This window comes from Podarcis pityusensis (genome assembly GCF_964106645.2).
Source record: "Podarcis pityusensis genome assembly, chromosome: 5".
NCBI classification, from domain to species: Eukaryota; Metazoa; Chordata; class Lepidosauria; order Squamata; family Lacertidae; genus Podarcis; species Podarcis pityusensis.
Genome location: NC_138032.1, coordinates 16,745,865 through 16,760,397, shown reverse-complemented (window position 1 = coordinate 16,760,397; position 14,533 = coordinate 16,745,865). Strand labels below are relative to the sequence as shown.

General features: G+C 44.3%; 1 protein-coding gene across 1 annotated transcript in view; it reads right to left on the bottom strand.

Moving 5' to 3' along the window:
* Positions 1 to 14,533, bottom strand: part of WDR49 (WD repeat domain 49) — a 101,943-nt gene that overhangs the window by 3,552 nt on the left and 83,858 nt on the right. Inside the window, exons 14-18 of the mRNA XM_081007834.1 lie at positions 11,562 to 11,749; positions 9,326 to 9,523; positions 7,373 to 7,557; positions 4,851 to 4,960; positions 3,343 to 3,489 (exon numbers count right to left, since the gene is read on the bottom strand). Of these exons, the coding sequence (XP_080863960.1) occupies positions 3,343 to 3,489; positions 4,851 to 4,960; positions 7,373 to 7,557; positions 9,326 to 9,523; positions 11,562 to 11,749 (828 nt within the window). The remainder of the gene's footprint in view (positions 1 to 3,342; positions 3,490 to 4,850; positions 4,961 to 7,372; positions 7,558 to 9,325; positions 9,524 to 11,561; positions 11,750 to 14,533) is intronic.

Sequence of the window (14,533 nt, the reverse complement as noted above, 5' to 3'; positions counted from 1 at the left end):
TGGTCAAGGATGATGGGAATTGTAGTCCAAAAACAGCTGGAGGCCCAAGGTTGGGGAACACTGGTTTAGACCACAGCGCCACCCGCTCCCTTGTAGAATTACTAGGGGCCTTGCCCCAGCTCACTTCACTCGTCAACCCTGCCAACCGCTTTCCCAATCTCCATCCCCTTTTAAAGAAGTGGGCACTTTGTTAAAGTGCTTTGTAAAGCACCTCTCCCTCCTGGGTTAAACACCTGCGACCAGCGCTGCTTCCTTGATCTCCTGCCTGCTGTTGGCTCACCCACTGGAGGCCACACAAACCGCAGACCTAGATCTCTGTGTATGTGAATAAGAAGGTGGCTGCAGCTGAACCATAACTTCAGCTACATAGGCTTCCATGTGCCTATTCAAGTGAACAGACAAATCCAGGACTTAGGATTCACCACTGACTCCAAAATTATATTGTCCAGTTGGTGCATGAAAGAGCTTCATCTCAGAGGCTGTATTCTTCCTCACTTGAATATTCCACTCACCCCCATCCATTTTAAGGGTGAGGAGAAGGGCTCAAACTGCATAGCAATATGACTTCCAAAGTAAACATTGAGGTTTACACATTTTTATGACAATGAGAGATTGATCACCCTGGATACCAAAACAAAAACCTTCTGAATCTTTAATGGTTGCAAACTCCTTACTGAAAGTTAACATGAAAGCTTATTTAGTCTTAGTTAGCTTATTTAGTGCCTAAAACAGGAGTTTCAGGAGGATTAATGAGAAAAATTCTGAAGTGCTTCATATAAATTTAATAATAGCGTTTTGTATCCAAAGCTCCTGGGGAGCAGGGAAAGATCCAAAATTCTGGCAAGATTAACGACAGCAAAGAAAAATCAGCATTTTGCCAACTGAGATCATGCACCTGGCTAGTCAAAAAAGCTCTTTGGGAATTGATCCAGCCTCCAAAAGGATTATATTTTAATTTTTTTAATTGCTTTTTGGAGCCATGTGGGGGCTGTCATTGGGCTGTGCTGAATCATCAGCATAAACTCCCATTTAATTCTCTCCTTTTCCCCCCTCAGGGGGCTTTCCATCTAATTCTCTGTTGCCTCTTCTTATCTAGCTGGAAGATATATTTTTCCCTCTATCAAGTCAGGAGTGCTGATGCTGAGATATGAAAATAGCCTTTCTCCTGCACCAGCTCCATTCACTGTTATAGCCTACGAATGATCTGAGGAAGCCTTTGGTGAAGAATCTGCTGTCACGAAGGCAGTCTCTTCTGAGCAGCACTATGCTAAACACTTCTTCTGATGTCCCCACAACTATTCTCCATCAATCAACAAAGGGGTAGGGAACCTTTTACAGCCCAAGCACCACCTTTTTTTCTGAGCAACCTTCCAGGGAGCCACTTACCAGTGGTGGGTATGGCTAGAGACAAAGGTGAGTAGAGCAATGAACACAAAATTTACCTTTGTACAGTAGGCTAAGGAGCAGGTGGGGCTTGTCAACCTAGGAAGGCCAGGAGAAGGAAAACTCTGATTCTAACCCTCTGCTGCCTTGAGAGACATATTCAGGAGAAGAAAGGGCTAAGAAGTAAACCCTACACAAATCCAGAGTGGAGTCCCTAAGACAGTTGGCTAGTGGCTTGTACGCCTCCTTCCAGCAACTCCTGCCAATCTGGTGCCATACGTATTTCTCAACTTTCCTATGGACCACGTAAGCAAGGCCAAGAGGGGAGTCTTGTTGTCTGGACAACTCAGGATGTCCAGACACACTGCCCAGGCTTGTGCCCCGAGAAGGTCACTTCAGAGCTGCTAACACAGCAGTTTGACTTCCGCCCCAGAGGCGCACTCCATTGTCTCTCAAGATGGACAGATACCAGCAAGAAAAGTTGGCTAGTTTCTGCACACTCTAATGCACCCGTCTTTTTCTTCCATCCAGGCAAGCAGGAAACATTATCAGAATTCAAGAACACTCATTGAGGGCTGATGGAGTGGCTTAGAAGTGTGCGTGACCTGGCTTGGAGTGCCACCTTCAGCCCTCAGACCTGTGGTTGCCCATCCTTGAGGGTACTTGTGTTGAGAAATCACGTTCAAAAATTAGCCAAGGGGAGAGAGAGAAATGAGTGGAATTCTTCTGGGTGCAGTGGAAGGGTCTTTGGTCAACAATTATTTTATTTTCTAAAAGTGATGTTTCCTGTTGAAGAATTCAGTGTGGGCAGATGTTCGCTTGTTTTTGAGTAAAAAGAATGGACTTCCCTTAAAAACTAGCTAGAAGAAGGGAGGGAGGGTAAGAAACCAGGAACAGGTGTGATGTCGTTGTTTTGTGGAAGGGAAAACACAGGCTCAGAAAGGATCTCGGGCAGCAGGCCTAGGGAAAGCACCACTTCAGCCTGTGCAGATCTGCTGTGGTCTGGCTGGCCAGTACTGGGCTTAATGGAATCTGGATAAAGCAGTTCATCAAGCCCCTTTGTCATAGCTGTCAACTTTCAGATTTGAAAATAAGGGATCAGCAGCCTCATCTGTCCCGGGGACAGTCTACAGGATATCTAACAATCCAGGATAGCAGTGGGAAACGGCGCTGGAATAAGGGAATTTCCCGCCAAAAAAGGGAAGGTTGACAGCTATGCCCATTGTGTTCATGCAAAAGACCTCCAGTGATCAGCTACCAACAGCAAGAGGCAGCTCCCTCCTGCCACTCCTACTTGGGGGCTGCTCATGAACTGGAGCTCCTTCCTGGAGACTTTTGCTCTGGCCAGCAAAACGGTCCTCGTATCTTTGGCTGGGCAAAGCTACAAAGCAAAGGAGTCTAGCAGTTCCGAAATCCACCTGTGGCTGACTCAAGAAGACTTTAGGCAGGGACTGGACCACAAGCTCAACATCCGCTTCAGGCCATCCTGGATAACAATAATGAACACCTCACACAAGATGTTGCACGTACAGAAAACATCTCATGGGAGCAAATTCCGCCATTTAACCATGCACAATATATTCATTTGTCTGCCCAATACTATCTGTCATGGTGGCAGCAGCGTATCTCCTATCCCAGCAGAGTACCTGAGCATCCACCATACCCTTTGATCCTTCAGTGGTCACAGCTTGAGTACAGGCTTGCTCTGCAAGCGCCCTAACCATTTGACCACGGCAAGTGACATATTTAACATGCCAACCTTGTTTACGGCTCGGATTGCCTGCTTCCAGCAACTTCCTGGCTTGTCACATCCTCAAAGGCTTGCCAGTGGCCAAGTGATAAATTCTAGACTTTCCTATTACCGTTACTTTCTTTTAAGAGAGATAAGCTGGTGACCTTTATTTTTGCCTCTTGCTAGCAGGAGCTAGAGTAATGAGGATATAATGAAGGTCTACTTACTTGCCGAAAGGGTAGGCAGCTTTAAATCTTCAGAGTCCTTCTCCGCCAACTTTCCCCCAAAGTATTTGTCAGGGTGCAGAAGAAAGTCGCTCTCATTCATTTCTGTCGTCTCCTCCAGGGCTTCAATATTTAATGACCTAAATACAACTTTTCAAACCAGAGGATTATTCCAAAGGCAGAAAATCATTTCACATATCAGCACAATTGCAGTTGAAGCAAAGCTAATGTTTTGTGCCTAATCATACTATGCCACTTCCACAACTGAGAAATATTCAGCTGGATAAACACAGATACATATGCAGCGAGATTCACTGGCCATTTTTTATTAAGTTCTGCCAAGGAAAACTCTTAATCTTCCGCATTAAGAAAGGGAGGGCCATAACCCTTAATTTTAATTAACAGGCAAGTTTTCCAAGCAGACGTCACGAAATCTGTCATTTACTTAAGATAAATATGATTCTTTTCATTGAGGTTTCCCATCAATGGGAAGTTCTTGACTAGTTCTTGCAATTTATCCCTTGGCTGGGACCCAACAAGCCATGCTGGGGCTTTTCAGCTATTTCCTTCCAGTGACAGTCTCCCGCATTCCATCCCCCAAACCAATCCTGCCCCCCGCAAAATGTGAGGGGAGTGAAGGCATGGCATTCTATGAGGTATGAGCAGGGGTTCACCTCTCAGGTGGGTGCCATTGCCATTATAGGAGAACAAGGGAGGCATTCATGGTGAGTTCTGGCCCCTCTTTTCCTTGAAAAATAGCACTGGGTGGGAGGCGCTGCATCAAGGATGGAATACATCAGCAGCCCATGTTGTATGCAGGCCCAGTGTGGGACATCCCATGCTCTCACAAAACTCCAAACTCCCATAGCACTAGCAGCAAATTCTACGAATATCTGAATTCATTTCTTTGAGCCCAGGATGGGCAACCATTTTTTCTTTTCTAGGCCTGATTCCCTCAGGTGCAATCTATCAGAAGTCACATCCCAACTGCGGGCAGGGTCAAAGTCAGGAATGGGTGGGGCCAGAAGCCTATCCCTTCTTCCTTTTTCTTTTTCTTCTTCCCCAACCAGAAAGGAGATTGTTAGCCGCTTTGAGACTCCTTAGGGTAATGATAAAGCGGGATAGCAAATCCAAACTCAACTCAACTCAACAAGGACTGGTGGCTCTTGCCATAGGTAAGGAACATAGGAAGCTGCCTTATATCAAGTCAGAACAATGGTCCATCTAGCTCACTATTGTCCAGGTGTTTCAGACAAGGAATTTCTCCCAGCCTTTCCTGGAGATGCTGGGGGGTTGAACCTGGGACCTTCTGCATGCAAGGCAGATGCTCTTACCACTGAGCTATGGCCCCTCCCCAGGTCTGAATGATTGCTTGAGACTGCTTTTGAACTTGGGACTGAAGGCTGCCCTGCATTAGGCTGAAGGATGCCCACCCTTGCTTTAAGCCAACAGATTGGCTGCATCCACTAAGATGCCCAAATGTTGCTGAATTCATCAAATTAATGACATACCTGTTGGCTTTATCACAGCAGTTCTGTTGAAAACAGTATGTTTTCTTCTCTTCTGTGTTTTCCCCTCTTTGTATCTTTTACCTAATATTGTGTTGTCCCATATATTCAGCCTGGACAGACAGAAATCAAAAAGCAAAATGAACTGACATTCCACAATTTGTTTTATGGCGTTCCTGAACTGCCCTTCTGTGTACAAAGGATCACGACTTCTGAAGATGCATACACTCTTATTTAATGGTATAATACAGCACTAGGATTAGAGGCCAAATGGTATGTTTACCCTGAAGTGTAGTTCACTATCCATCCCTCTCAGTCGGCTTAACAGGGCTGAACAAATCAGATGGATGAATCAAACAAAGCAACCAAAGAAAATATTTCATAGCGCCAATGCTGAGTATTGTCAGATTCCTATAACACCCAAACAGAAGCTCTCAGGATGAGACAGAGGTGAACCTAAAGTTTGAGACCATGCTGTAAGGCTAAATCAAAGAACTGTCAAGAGACAAGGCTTCTTCACAGAAGAGGCTTCAATATATTTAAATATTTTAAATGAACAAAATAAATCTTTAATTGGTTTGCGGCACCAGTACTATGCACATTTAGCTGGGAGTCAGCACCGATGGAGCTAAATTCCAGATAAATGTGCACAGGACTGCAGTCTTAATTATTTAAACAACTAAACCTCAATATCATTTTTGCTAATGTATGCGTTTTTACACAAAATTCCTCCTAATACGTGCGTTTAATTTGTAGACATTTTTGGGTTGTGAAACTGCACCACAAAAATCAGAGGGTACGTTTTGAAGAATAGCCTTGCTTCGGTTTGCAGATCGTTTTGGTCAGAGCAAATTGGGCAGGGGGTGCATTGAAAACCAAATTCCTTTCCCGTTCCTGCCTTAGGATATGAGACAACACTGAGCAAATCAGTCTCCTGAAACCAGCACACCAGTTGCACACCAACCATCAGCACCGATCCTGTTGTGTGGATCCTCAACTGTTGCTGTGCTCAGCATCTTTTCCTGCCCAAGCGCATCAAGCTCCAGGCAAAAGGGTCATAGGAATTATTCCCTGGGGAGCTGTGGCAGTATAGGAAGGTTACATTCTTTTGCCCAAGGTTATTAAAATGTTTAATAATACAAAGGCTTCATTATGTTACATCAAGGAAGTTATTTAAAACTGAGGAAGCACTTAGCCAGAGTTTAATTTTACTGTTCTTATGCTCTGGCACAGTATACATTACAAAGCCCCATGAAAGATTTATACATTTTAGAATGTATGAGCTCATTCGGAATCAAAGAGCCTCGCACCTCTAACCTCTCAGCCGTTAGAAGCGCATAATTAGACCAGTTTGTCATAAAGAGTATTTCTGTATATCGCTGCTATGAAATGAGGATGCTGTAAAACCTATTTATAAGCAGAACACAGCACGTTGTCATGGAATATCTGCACACAGGACTGCCACCTTCCTTCCTCGTTCTGCTCCTGTGCTTTTATGCCATGGCCAAAGCTTTTGCTGCAATGTATTGGGCTGCTATGTGTCAGGGGCCAAAGGAAATACTTGCCTTGTACAGTATACGCAGGATCAGGAGAGAAAAGGCAAAATAAAATCATTGGGTGGCCAGAATTAAACGTCGGATGCATCACAATAATTACCAGTTACAATTTCTTGGAAAATAAGAGAGCCTTGATCCGGGACCCAAAACTGACTGTATAAGTGAGGATGGCATGTGAGTTTACCTGCAGAAATTCATTTCTCCACATTTCCACATTAGTTTGTGGTTTTAAAAAAACCACATACTCATGAAAATTCAGCAGCAATTTAGTTTGAATTTCTTCTAATATACATCTGTTTGCATTGCCTAATATACACATTTCTGCAACACAACACTTTCTGATATAATGCACTGTTGCGTTTTTTTACTAATTTATGCTTCTTAATGCATACATTATCCTAGTATATGCATTTCTGTGCACATTACTTGACTAGAAAACAGCATGGCAAAAATCTGAAGGATGGCTGTGTTCGGGGGAGTGCAAATTAGGTAGATGTGCCTTTAAATGCAAACTGAATAGAATTTCTCTCCCATCCCTACTTGGGTGCCACCAAGAAGAAGGCCATTTCCCTGGCTGCCATCCTGAGTTTGCATCTGCTGCAAAATGGAGCTCTTGGGCCCTGTAGAGTTGCCTCATTTCAGCAAACATGTACTAGCCGTTAATACCTACCTTGAAAGCTTAGAGGAAACGGCTTCTCTTCACTTGATGGCCCAAACACTCCCGGAAGAAATTCTCCAACATCATATTTTTCTCCCTCAAACCTTTCTGACTTAGACCCCAAGGGAAAACTGCTACTGGTGAGGTGGAGATTCAGATCTCCTACAAGAAATCCATTTCCTGGCCAGGCCTATTTAAAATATTCTCTCTGAAAGGAAGCTCCTGATAATTATATACTTTGGCTCTGTCTTAATAGCCTCCCTTTTTCCAAACGTGTCACTGTAAATCAAGCTTTTAGGGAAATTACTTACACGCATGCGAAGTTGTCGTTATCCTCTGTAACAGGTACAGCTTGTTCCACTGGAATAGGGGGAGGCTCTTCCTCTTCAACCAAGGATACGGTGTTCTTTTTAATATCATTCTCCTCCTCTGCGTCATACTTGTTTTCTTCCTTGGGGAAGGATGGAACATGATTTCCAATCCTCCAATGTCCTTCCTAAGAAGGAACAGACGGTACAGTACATGTATCAGAGCTTCGCAAGAGGGGTCCATCTCAGACCCTCCAAGCGTCCGTATTTTCCAGGGACAGTCCTGGATTTACAGAAGCCGTCCTGGTTTCTGATTTGATCCCAGAATGTCCCACTTTTCCTTAGAACGTCCCTATTTACACTGGAGAAATGTTGGAGGGTATGGTAGGACGTCCATATTTTCATCAGAGAACTGGTGGAGGGTCTATGTGTTCCATCTCCTGTTCAGGAGACTAAGGCTGCAGTCCCAACATTTTCGCTAGTTTGGCAGGTGTTGACTACCATCTGTGGGTCATTTTCATCATATTTTCTTTTAATGCGTAACACGCCGTAAAATTCATATTTACTTTCCATAAATTCTCCCATAGCTCATAATTAATATTATGACCCACATTCCTGTGTCCACTTAATCATACTTGATTTCACAAATTCCTCTTTTGTTTCCCACTCTAGCAGCAGTTTGCTCATTTTTGATAATACTTTTATTTTTGTATCTAATAAATCCATTGTAATTTGGGGTTTTTTCTGCAAATCCAATTTTCTAATCTATTTTAAACAGTTTGTTAATCTGATGTATCTGTAACCAATGCATTAATACATTTTTTAATTCCTCGGGATTGTTCAACCTTGGTTCCTGTCCTGTAAGATCTAGGATTTCCTTATATGTTAATCATGGTTTATCCATATTTGTTGTTTTCTTCAATTGAGGATATCCACATTGGTGTTTTATTTTCTTATAGATTTTTGTACTTTTCCCATACTCTGTATAATTTTTTTCTGATCACATAGTTTGTAAAGATTTTATACATTTTGGCCTTCCCATACCATACGTAGGCACGCTACCCAAATTGTATATCATGTCCTTCCAAATTTAACACTCTGGTATTTTCCAACAATATCCAATATTTTATCCACCATAAACATGATGCCTCAAAGTAGATTTGGAAGTCCAGTAGAGTGAAGCCTCCTCTTTCTTTTCTATCAAACATAACTTTATGTTTTATTCTGGGCTTCCATCCCTGTCAGATAAACCCTGATACGTTTTTTTGCCACTCTTTGAAGCATACCTCTCTGGAAATTGTTTTGCCTAGAACAAACATTGTCCTGCTGTTGCAATGCCTGAAGCTGCAAAATATGCCAGACATCAGACTTCCAAAAACCATGGGGTGGTGTTGCTGGTTTTTTGAACAATCCAATAATGAAACCACTTTGAACTGGCTTAATAAACGTGAAGCCCTCATCTCCAAAGACGGGTTGGGCATTAACGTCCTAATAGCTGATGTCTTAAAAGCTGCTACCGCTATAGCTGGTCAATGAGAGTGTATTAAAAAATAAGGTCATAGAGTTTATATCAGCTGTGTCTCACATTCAGGATTTGCAGTGCTCTCAACATCACCGCTTTATTTAGACAAATTACGACCCATCCAATTATTTCTTTGAGTTATACGTGCTTTGAGGAAAGCTTTTACCTCTCTGCAATTTCAAACATTGCCTTTGGCGCATTTAATGGGGAGATGTGCCAAAGTCCCTGTGAGTTGTTGCTTTATGTATTTTTGGCAAGGGAGAGAAAACCTGGCACACTATATATGAGATTGCTCTTTATGTGCCTTCCCCTGGGGAAAGATCTCCGCAGGAATCCTTGACAACTTTTTATTCTTAAATGATGGTAATGAGTGCAACGCTGAGAGGAAGCAAATAGTAATGTCAAAAACACAGTGAAAACAGCCACCTTCCTACCTGCCCAAATATTCCAAACGGAACGCCAGAAATATCAGTAAGAACAATGCTGCAATCTGCCGAAGACGAGAGGATAAAGAGGCAGTTGTTTCGTACACAGGTCTCCAGATAAGTGATACAATCATCGTGCATCTGGAAAGATCTGATCAGAGTGGGTGGCTGGTAATTCACATTTTCTCCCAAAATAAGGAAGTAATCCTTGTGGGAGGAAGAAAAGAAGCAAGTGCTAAGGTTATTAGAAAGAAAGGACAAGGCTTGGGAATGATTTTTGGCTGGGGGGGCTGCATTGCAAATCTGAAATTGGCTACTGGGTCATATCTAGTGCAGAAAGAGACAGAATAGCCTATAGCAGAATTGGGGAACTTTTCCAGGCCAAAGGCCACATTCTTCTGGGAACTTCTGAGCAGCTGCTGAGGGGCCAGAGGTTGGTGTGACCAGAGGCAAAAATGGGCAGATTGGTGGGTGTGACTCTTACCTTTGTACAATGGGCTACATTCCAGCCATATAAAAGTCAGAGGTTTCTACCCAACACAAACACACTGCTCCATCATTCATCCAGTTCAAGGACACTTTCCAGGCAGGTAGAAGCCCCCAAGGAAGACATGGATGAGGTGCAGACAAAGGGTGTTGCCTGGGGAAATGAGGTGTGGCTTAGTGAGCATCTCAAGTGTTATATAAAGAGGCCTGGGGGGCCACATTTGGTCATTGGGTTTGAGATGGAGGCTTCTCAGAATGTCCACCTTCATCTACTGTCATGGACTGGTTGTATGCATCAGCTGGGGAACTCCAAGGGGAAGAAGGCTCAGAGCCTGGGGGGTTGGTGGTGGGATGACGGCAAGTGGTCAGAGAGAGAAGGAGCAAACTGAGGGTGGATGAGGTGTCGGAAGCTGAAGAGGCAACAGGGTTAAGTGAGCAGGAAGAGGCTGGGGCAGAGGGCAGTCCAGACTCAGAGGGAGGAGAGGAAGAGGGCTAGGAAACAGAGATGAGGCAGGCTGCTGAAGAATCCAGGTAGTCTCCCTCTCCTGCTGCAACCAGGTCCCCTTCCCCCTGGTCTCCCAGAACACCCAGAAAAATGAAGAGGAAGAACAATGAGAGGCAAGACAATGGAGCCTTCGGCTGCTGGGGAAGAAACCAGGGAAGGAGAGTGGTGGGAAGGCAGGGGCCTTCAGTCCTCACAACTGCCTCTTTGGGGCAAGACCAGCTGGGAAGGGTTTTTGTGACCACTTGGACTGAGCTATTTTGATTCCTTGAATAAAGAGTTAACTTCACTGACATCGGGTGCTTTATTGTTTTATTGCTAACCTACACCTAACTCCAGCTCCTGGCATCTAATTTATTGCTGCCTTGGAGCTTGCTTGCTCACTCTGCTATCCTGCACCACTGCTGTATGCTGAATGCCACAACCAGATGGGTGCAATGAGTCTCACCTAAACGCTGACCTTCTAGTGGAGAAGCAGTTGAATGAGAAAGGCATATGTGATCAGCCTCACTCAGACAGTTATATCCATCAGAGATATCCTTGCTTGATTAGAGCAAATGTCTATCTAGTCAAGCATCCTTTCCCCCCAACTGTGGCCTTCAGTAAAACCCATAAGCAAGGCATGAAGGCAGAAAAGCCTTGTCCTGTTTGCCTTCCGACAACCGTTATTCAAAGGGAAACTGCCTGAGGACATGAAGGCTCCATAGCCAACAGACTTACCCTCTATGAATGTGGCTTTTAAAGCCATCTAAGCTAGGATTGCCATATTTCAAAAAGTGGAAGTCCAGACACATAAGTTGTTGAGCTTTTTTTGGCCAAAGTTGTTGAACTTTTTTGGCAAAATCTCAAAAAGAGAGAGGTTTTTGAGCTATTTTTAAGGTAATTTGCCAGGAAAAAAATCAACATTTCCAACACGGGTTGCCATATGTCTGGGTTTTCCTGGAAATTTTAGCGATTTTTGGAAATTTCGCCTGGAAATTTCGACAGGCAAATATAACTGCCTTATATTGAGTCAGACCGTTGGCTCAACTGCCATGTTATGGAGCCTGCTTTGACTAAGCCCTAGTTGGGGGAGTGCTGCTACTTATGTTACTTGGAATGATTTACATCAGATAACACTTTTTTAAAAAAGGAAAAAAGAAACACAAAAGAGGCTGGAAACTAAATGCACCATGCTTGGGCCATGATTTTGAATTGAAGCTTATTACTTTTCAGTCTGCCTCACCTCTTCTGGACTGTATGACTCTTTCCACTTACCTCTATGTTCCAGATCTTCACCCATCCAACCAGATCTCCAGTTATAAGGTACTGGCTTCTCTGATCAATGGCCATGATAATGGACCCCACCCCGCTATGGGCTTCAAACTCTGCCAGCAGCTTCCCTCTCTGGGTGTTCCAAAACCTCACGTAACCAGCACCTCCACAGGATACCAGGTTTGCACCTCCTAAAACATAAAAACCATGGTGCGTTAGTCTAGTTAGCTCTGGGAACATCTAACTCAGGGGTCCCCAACCTGCAGCCAATGGGCTGGAAGCAGCCCACGAAGGCTGTTTAACCAGTCCACAAGCCGCCCCCAAACCGAGCCACCCACTCGGCGAGTCCCCATGTGCTGTGCTAAACCGGCGCAGCGCGGCACGGGGACTCTCTTCTGCGGTTGTGAAAATTGCTTCTGCGCATGCTCAGACACCGGAAATCATGTCTGCACATGTCCGCGGCACCGGAAATCACTTCTGCGCATGCCCATGTGCAGGTGCGATTTTTGGCATCTGGGCATGCGCAGAAGCGATTTCCACAGCTGCGGACATGAACAGCCGCGATTTTCAGCGTTGCACTGTGCCGGTCCGGAGAATCTCCATGGGAGTGATCTGGCCCATGCCCGGTAAGCCTTGCCGACCCCCTGATCTACCGCAAAATAATTGTGGTGCTGGGATCAAAAGAGGGCTCTGTAGAAGTAAAAAGATAAAGGGACCCCTGACCATTAGGTCCAGTCATGACCGACTCTGGGACTGCGGCGCTCATATCGCTTTATTGGCCAAGGGAGCCAGCGTACAGCTTCTGGGTCATGTGGCCAGCATGACTAAGCCGCTTCTGGCGAACCAGAGCAGCGCACGGAAACACCATTTACCTTCCCACCAGAGCTACTATTGATCTACTTGCACTTTGACGTCCTTTTGAACTGCTAGGTTGGCAGGAGCAGGGACCGAGCAATGGGAGCTCACCCCATTGCGGGGATTCGAACCACCGACCTTCTGATTGGCAAGTCCTAGGCTCTGTGGTTTAACCCACAGCACCTTACTTCTGTGGAAGTAAGGAAGTGTAAATGACCGTCTCCAGGCAAAATGGAGATTGTGGGAAGAGAGAATGAACTCTGATTTTTGGAGTCTTTCACATTTTATAAGAAGCTGAGCCTGTGCTGGACTTGCACATGTTCTTATGGATATTTTGGGTGTATCATTTACTGTTTTCTGTTTTGAGGAAAGTTCTGCAGGTAAAGCTTTAATTAAACTTATGGGCTTATGCTTTATTCCCAAAAGGAGTCCGTTTTGTGCATCCAGTCACTTCAAGCTGCACAATGTTTTTTAAATGTATTTTTATTAAAGATTTTCTCGGTTTACAAAAGTATGTGCAATCTCTCTCTCTCTCTCTCTTTTTCAAGTAACATTTTTTACAGATCAGTTTCTTTTGTTGAGACATTAGGAAGAAGAGGGGGAAAGAGGTGGGGGGTGAAAGGTGAGTGGGGGTGGGGTCGGGTGGCGATGTATACTTAATATATGTGGGGTTTTGTGTCAGCGTCGCTTGAAGCTGCACAATATTAACATCTGCCACAAAGTTCCCATCCGTGCCAGCTGGCATGGCCCATAGTTAGGGATGATAGGAGCTGGGATCCATCAACATCTGGAAGGTCACAACTTAGCCTCTCCTGCTCTCATTCCTGACATATGAACCCGCTTTAAACTGAGTCAGACCATTTATCTCAGTGTTGTCTGGTCTGAATGACAGGTGGTGGTCATCCAGGGCGTCTCTCCAGGGTCTTTTCTTTCTTTCTTTTTTAACTTGAATTATTACAGAAATAGAGAGAATGAACAAAGGAAAAAGAAAAAAGATAACCTTTACACCCTTACCGTACAGAAAGTAAATAAAGTTATTACAAAACCAAATGAAAAACACAAATGACTTCCCGTCTACTCCTTAGTTCAAATACTGTACACAAAACTTGTTGCCGATACAAACTATTATCGTGATTAAACTGCTTCTTAGTTAGTCTTAGGTCTGCTTAAAACTACTACTAAAATTAATCAAATGCTGCAACAGAATTTAAGCGGCTATAATTATTTTTTAAATACATTTTGAGGACTTCCCATTTTGATACAAATAACTCCAGGGTGTTTTCCAAATGTGTTACCTGCTGAAGATTAAACCTGGCACCTTCTGATTGCAAAACATTTGCTCTGCCCTTGAACTAAGGTTCCTCCTTCTCCCTGTCCTCAGGAGAAACATGGGATGTAATGTCCTATGGGAGTCAATATTGTGTAATGCTGATTTGCACTCTCCTTGTGTGCTTTTGCCTGGCTAGCCCTTGAACTCTGATCATGCTCTTGCTTACCTAAGTGGAGGAGAGAGAGAGAGAGAGATGGGCAAGTACCGTATTTTTCTGTGTATAACATGCCCACGTGTATAAGTCGCCCCCTATTTCTGGGCACTCAAATTTAAGAAAATGGGGGGAGATAGCCCAAAGTTGGTGATCTTTTTGGGGGGACGATTGCCCAGAGTGTGGAGCTTTTTGGGGGGGGCGGGATTAGCCAAGGTTGTTTAGTTTTATTGGGGGGGGGGAATGCATAAAATCACTGACCCGACTAACAATCGCTAACAATCAATCGCGTTCACAAAACCCAACAAGCGCCTACCCACTCGACAACAGCAGACGGGAATCGAACGCCCAAGAGCCACAGCGTCAGCCAATCCACAGCAGTCCTTGACAAAACAACCAATCACACACCAAATTACTGCAGCAGCAGCCAATCAAAAGCAGCCCTTGCCGCAGCCAACAATCACATACCAAAGCACCGCTGACAAGATGCAGCTTGCAGCTGCAATCAATCACCAGTCCCCCCTATGCACTGTCCGTGTATAAGACGACCCCCGTTTTTAAACATTATTTTACAGTAGAAAATCCTTGTCTTATACATGGAAAAATGTGGTATGTTAACATTTGTTGCTCAACCCACTT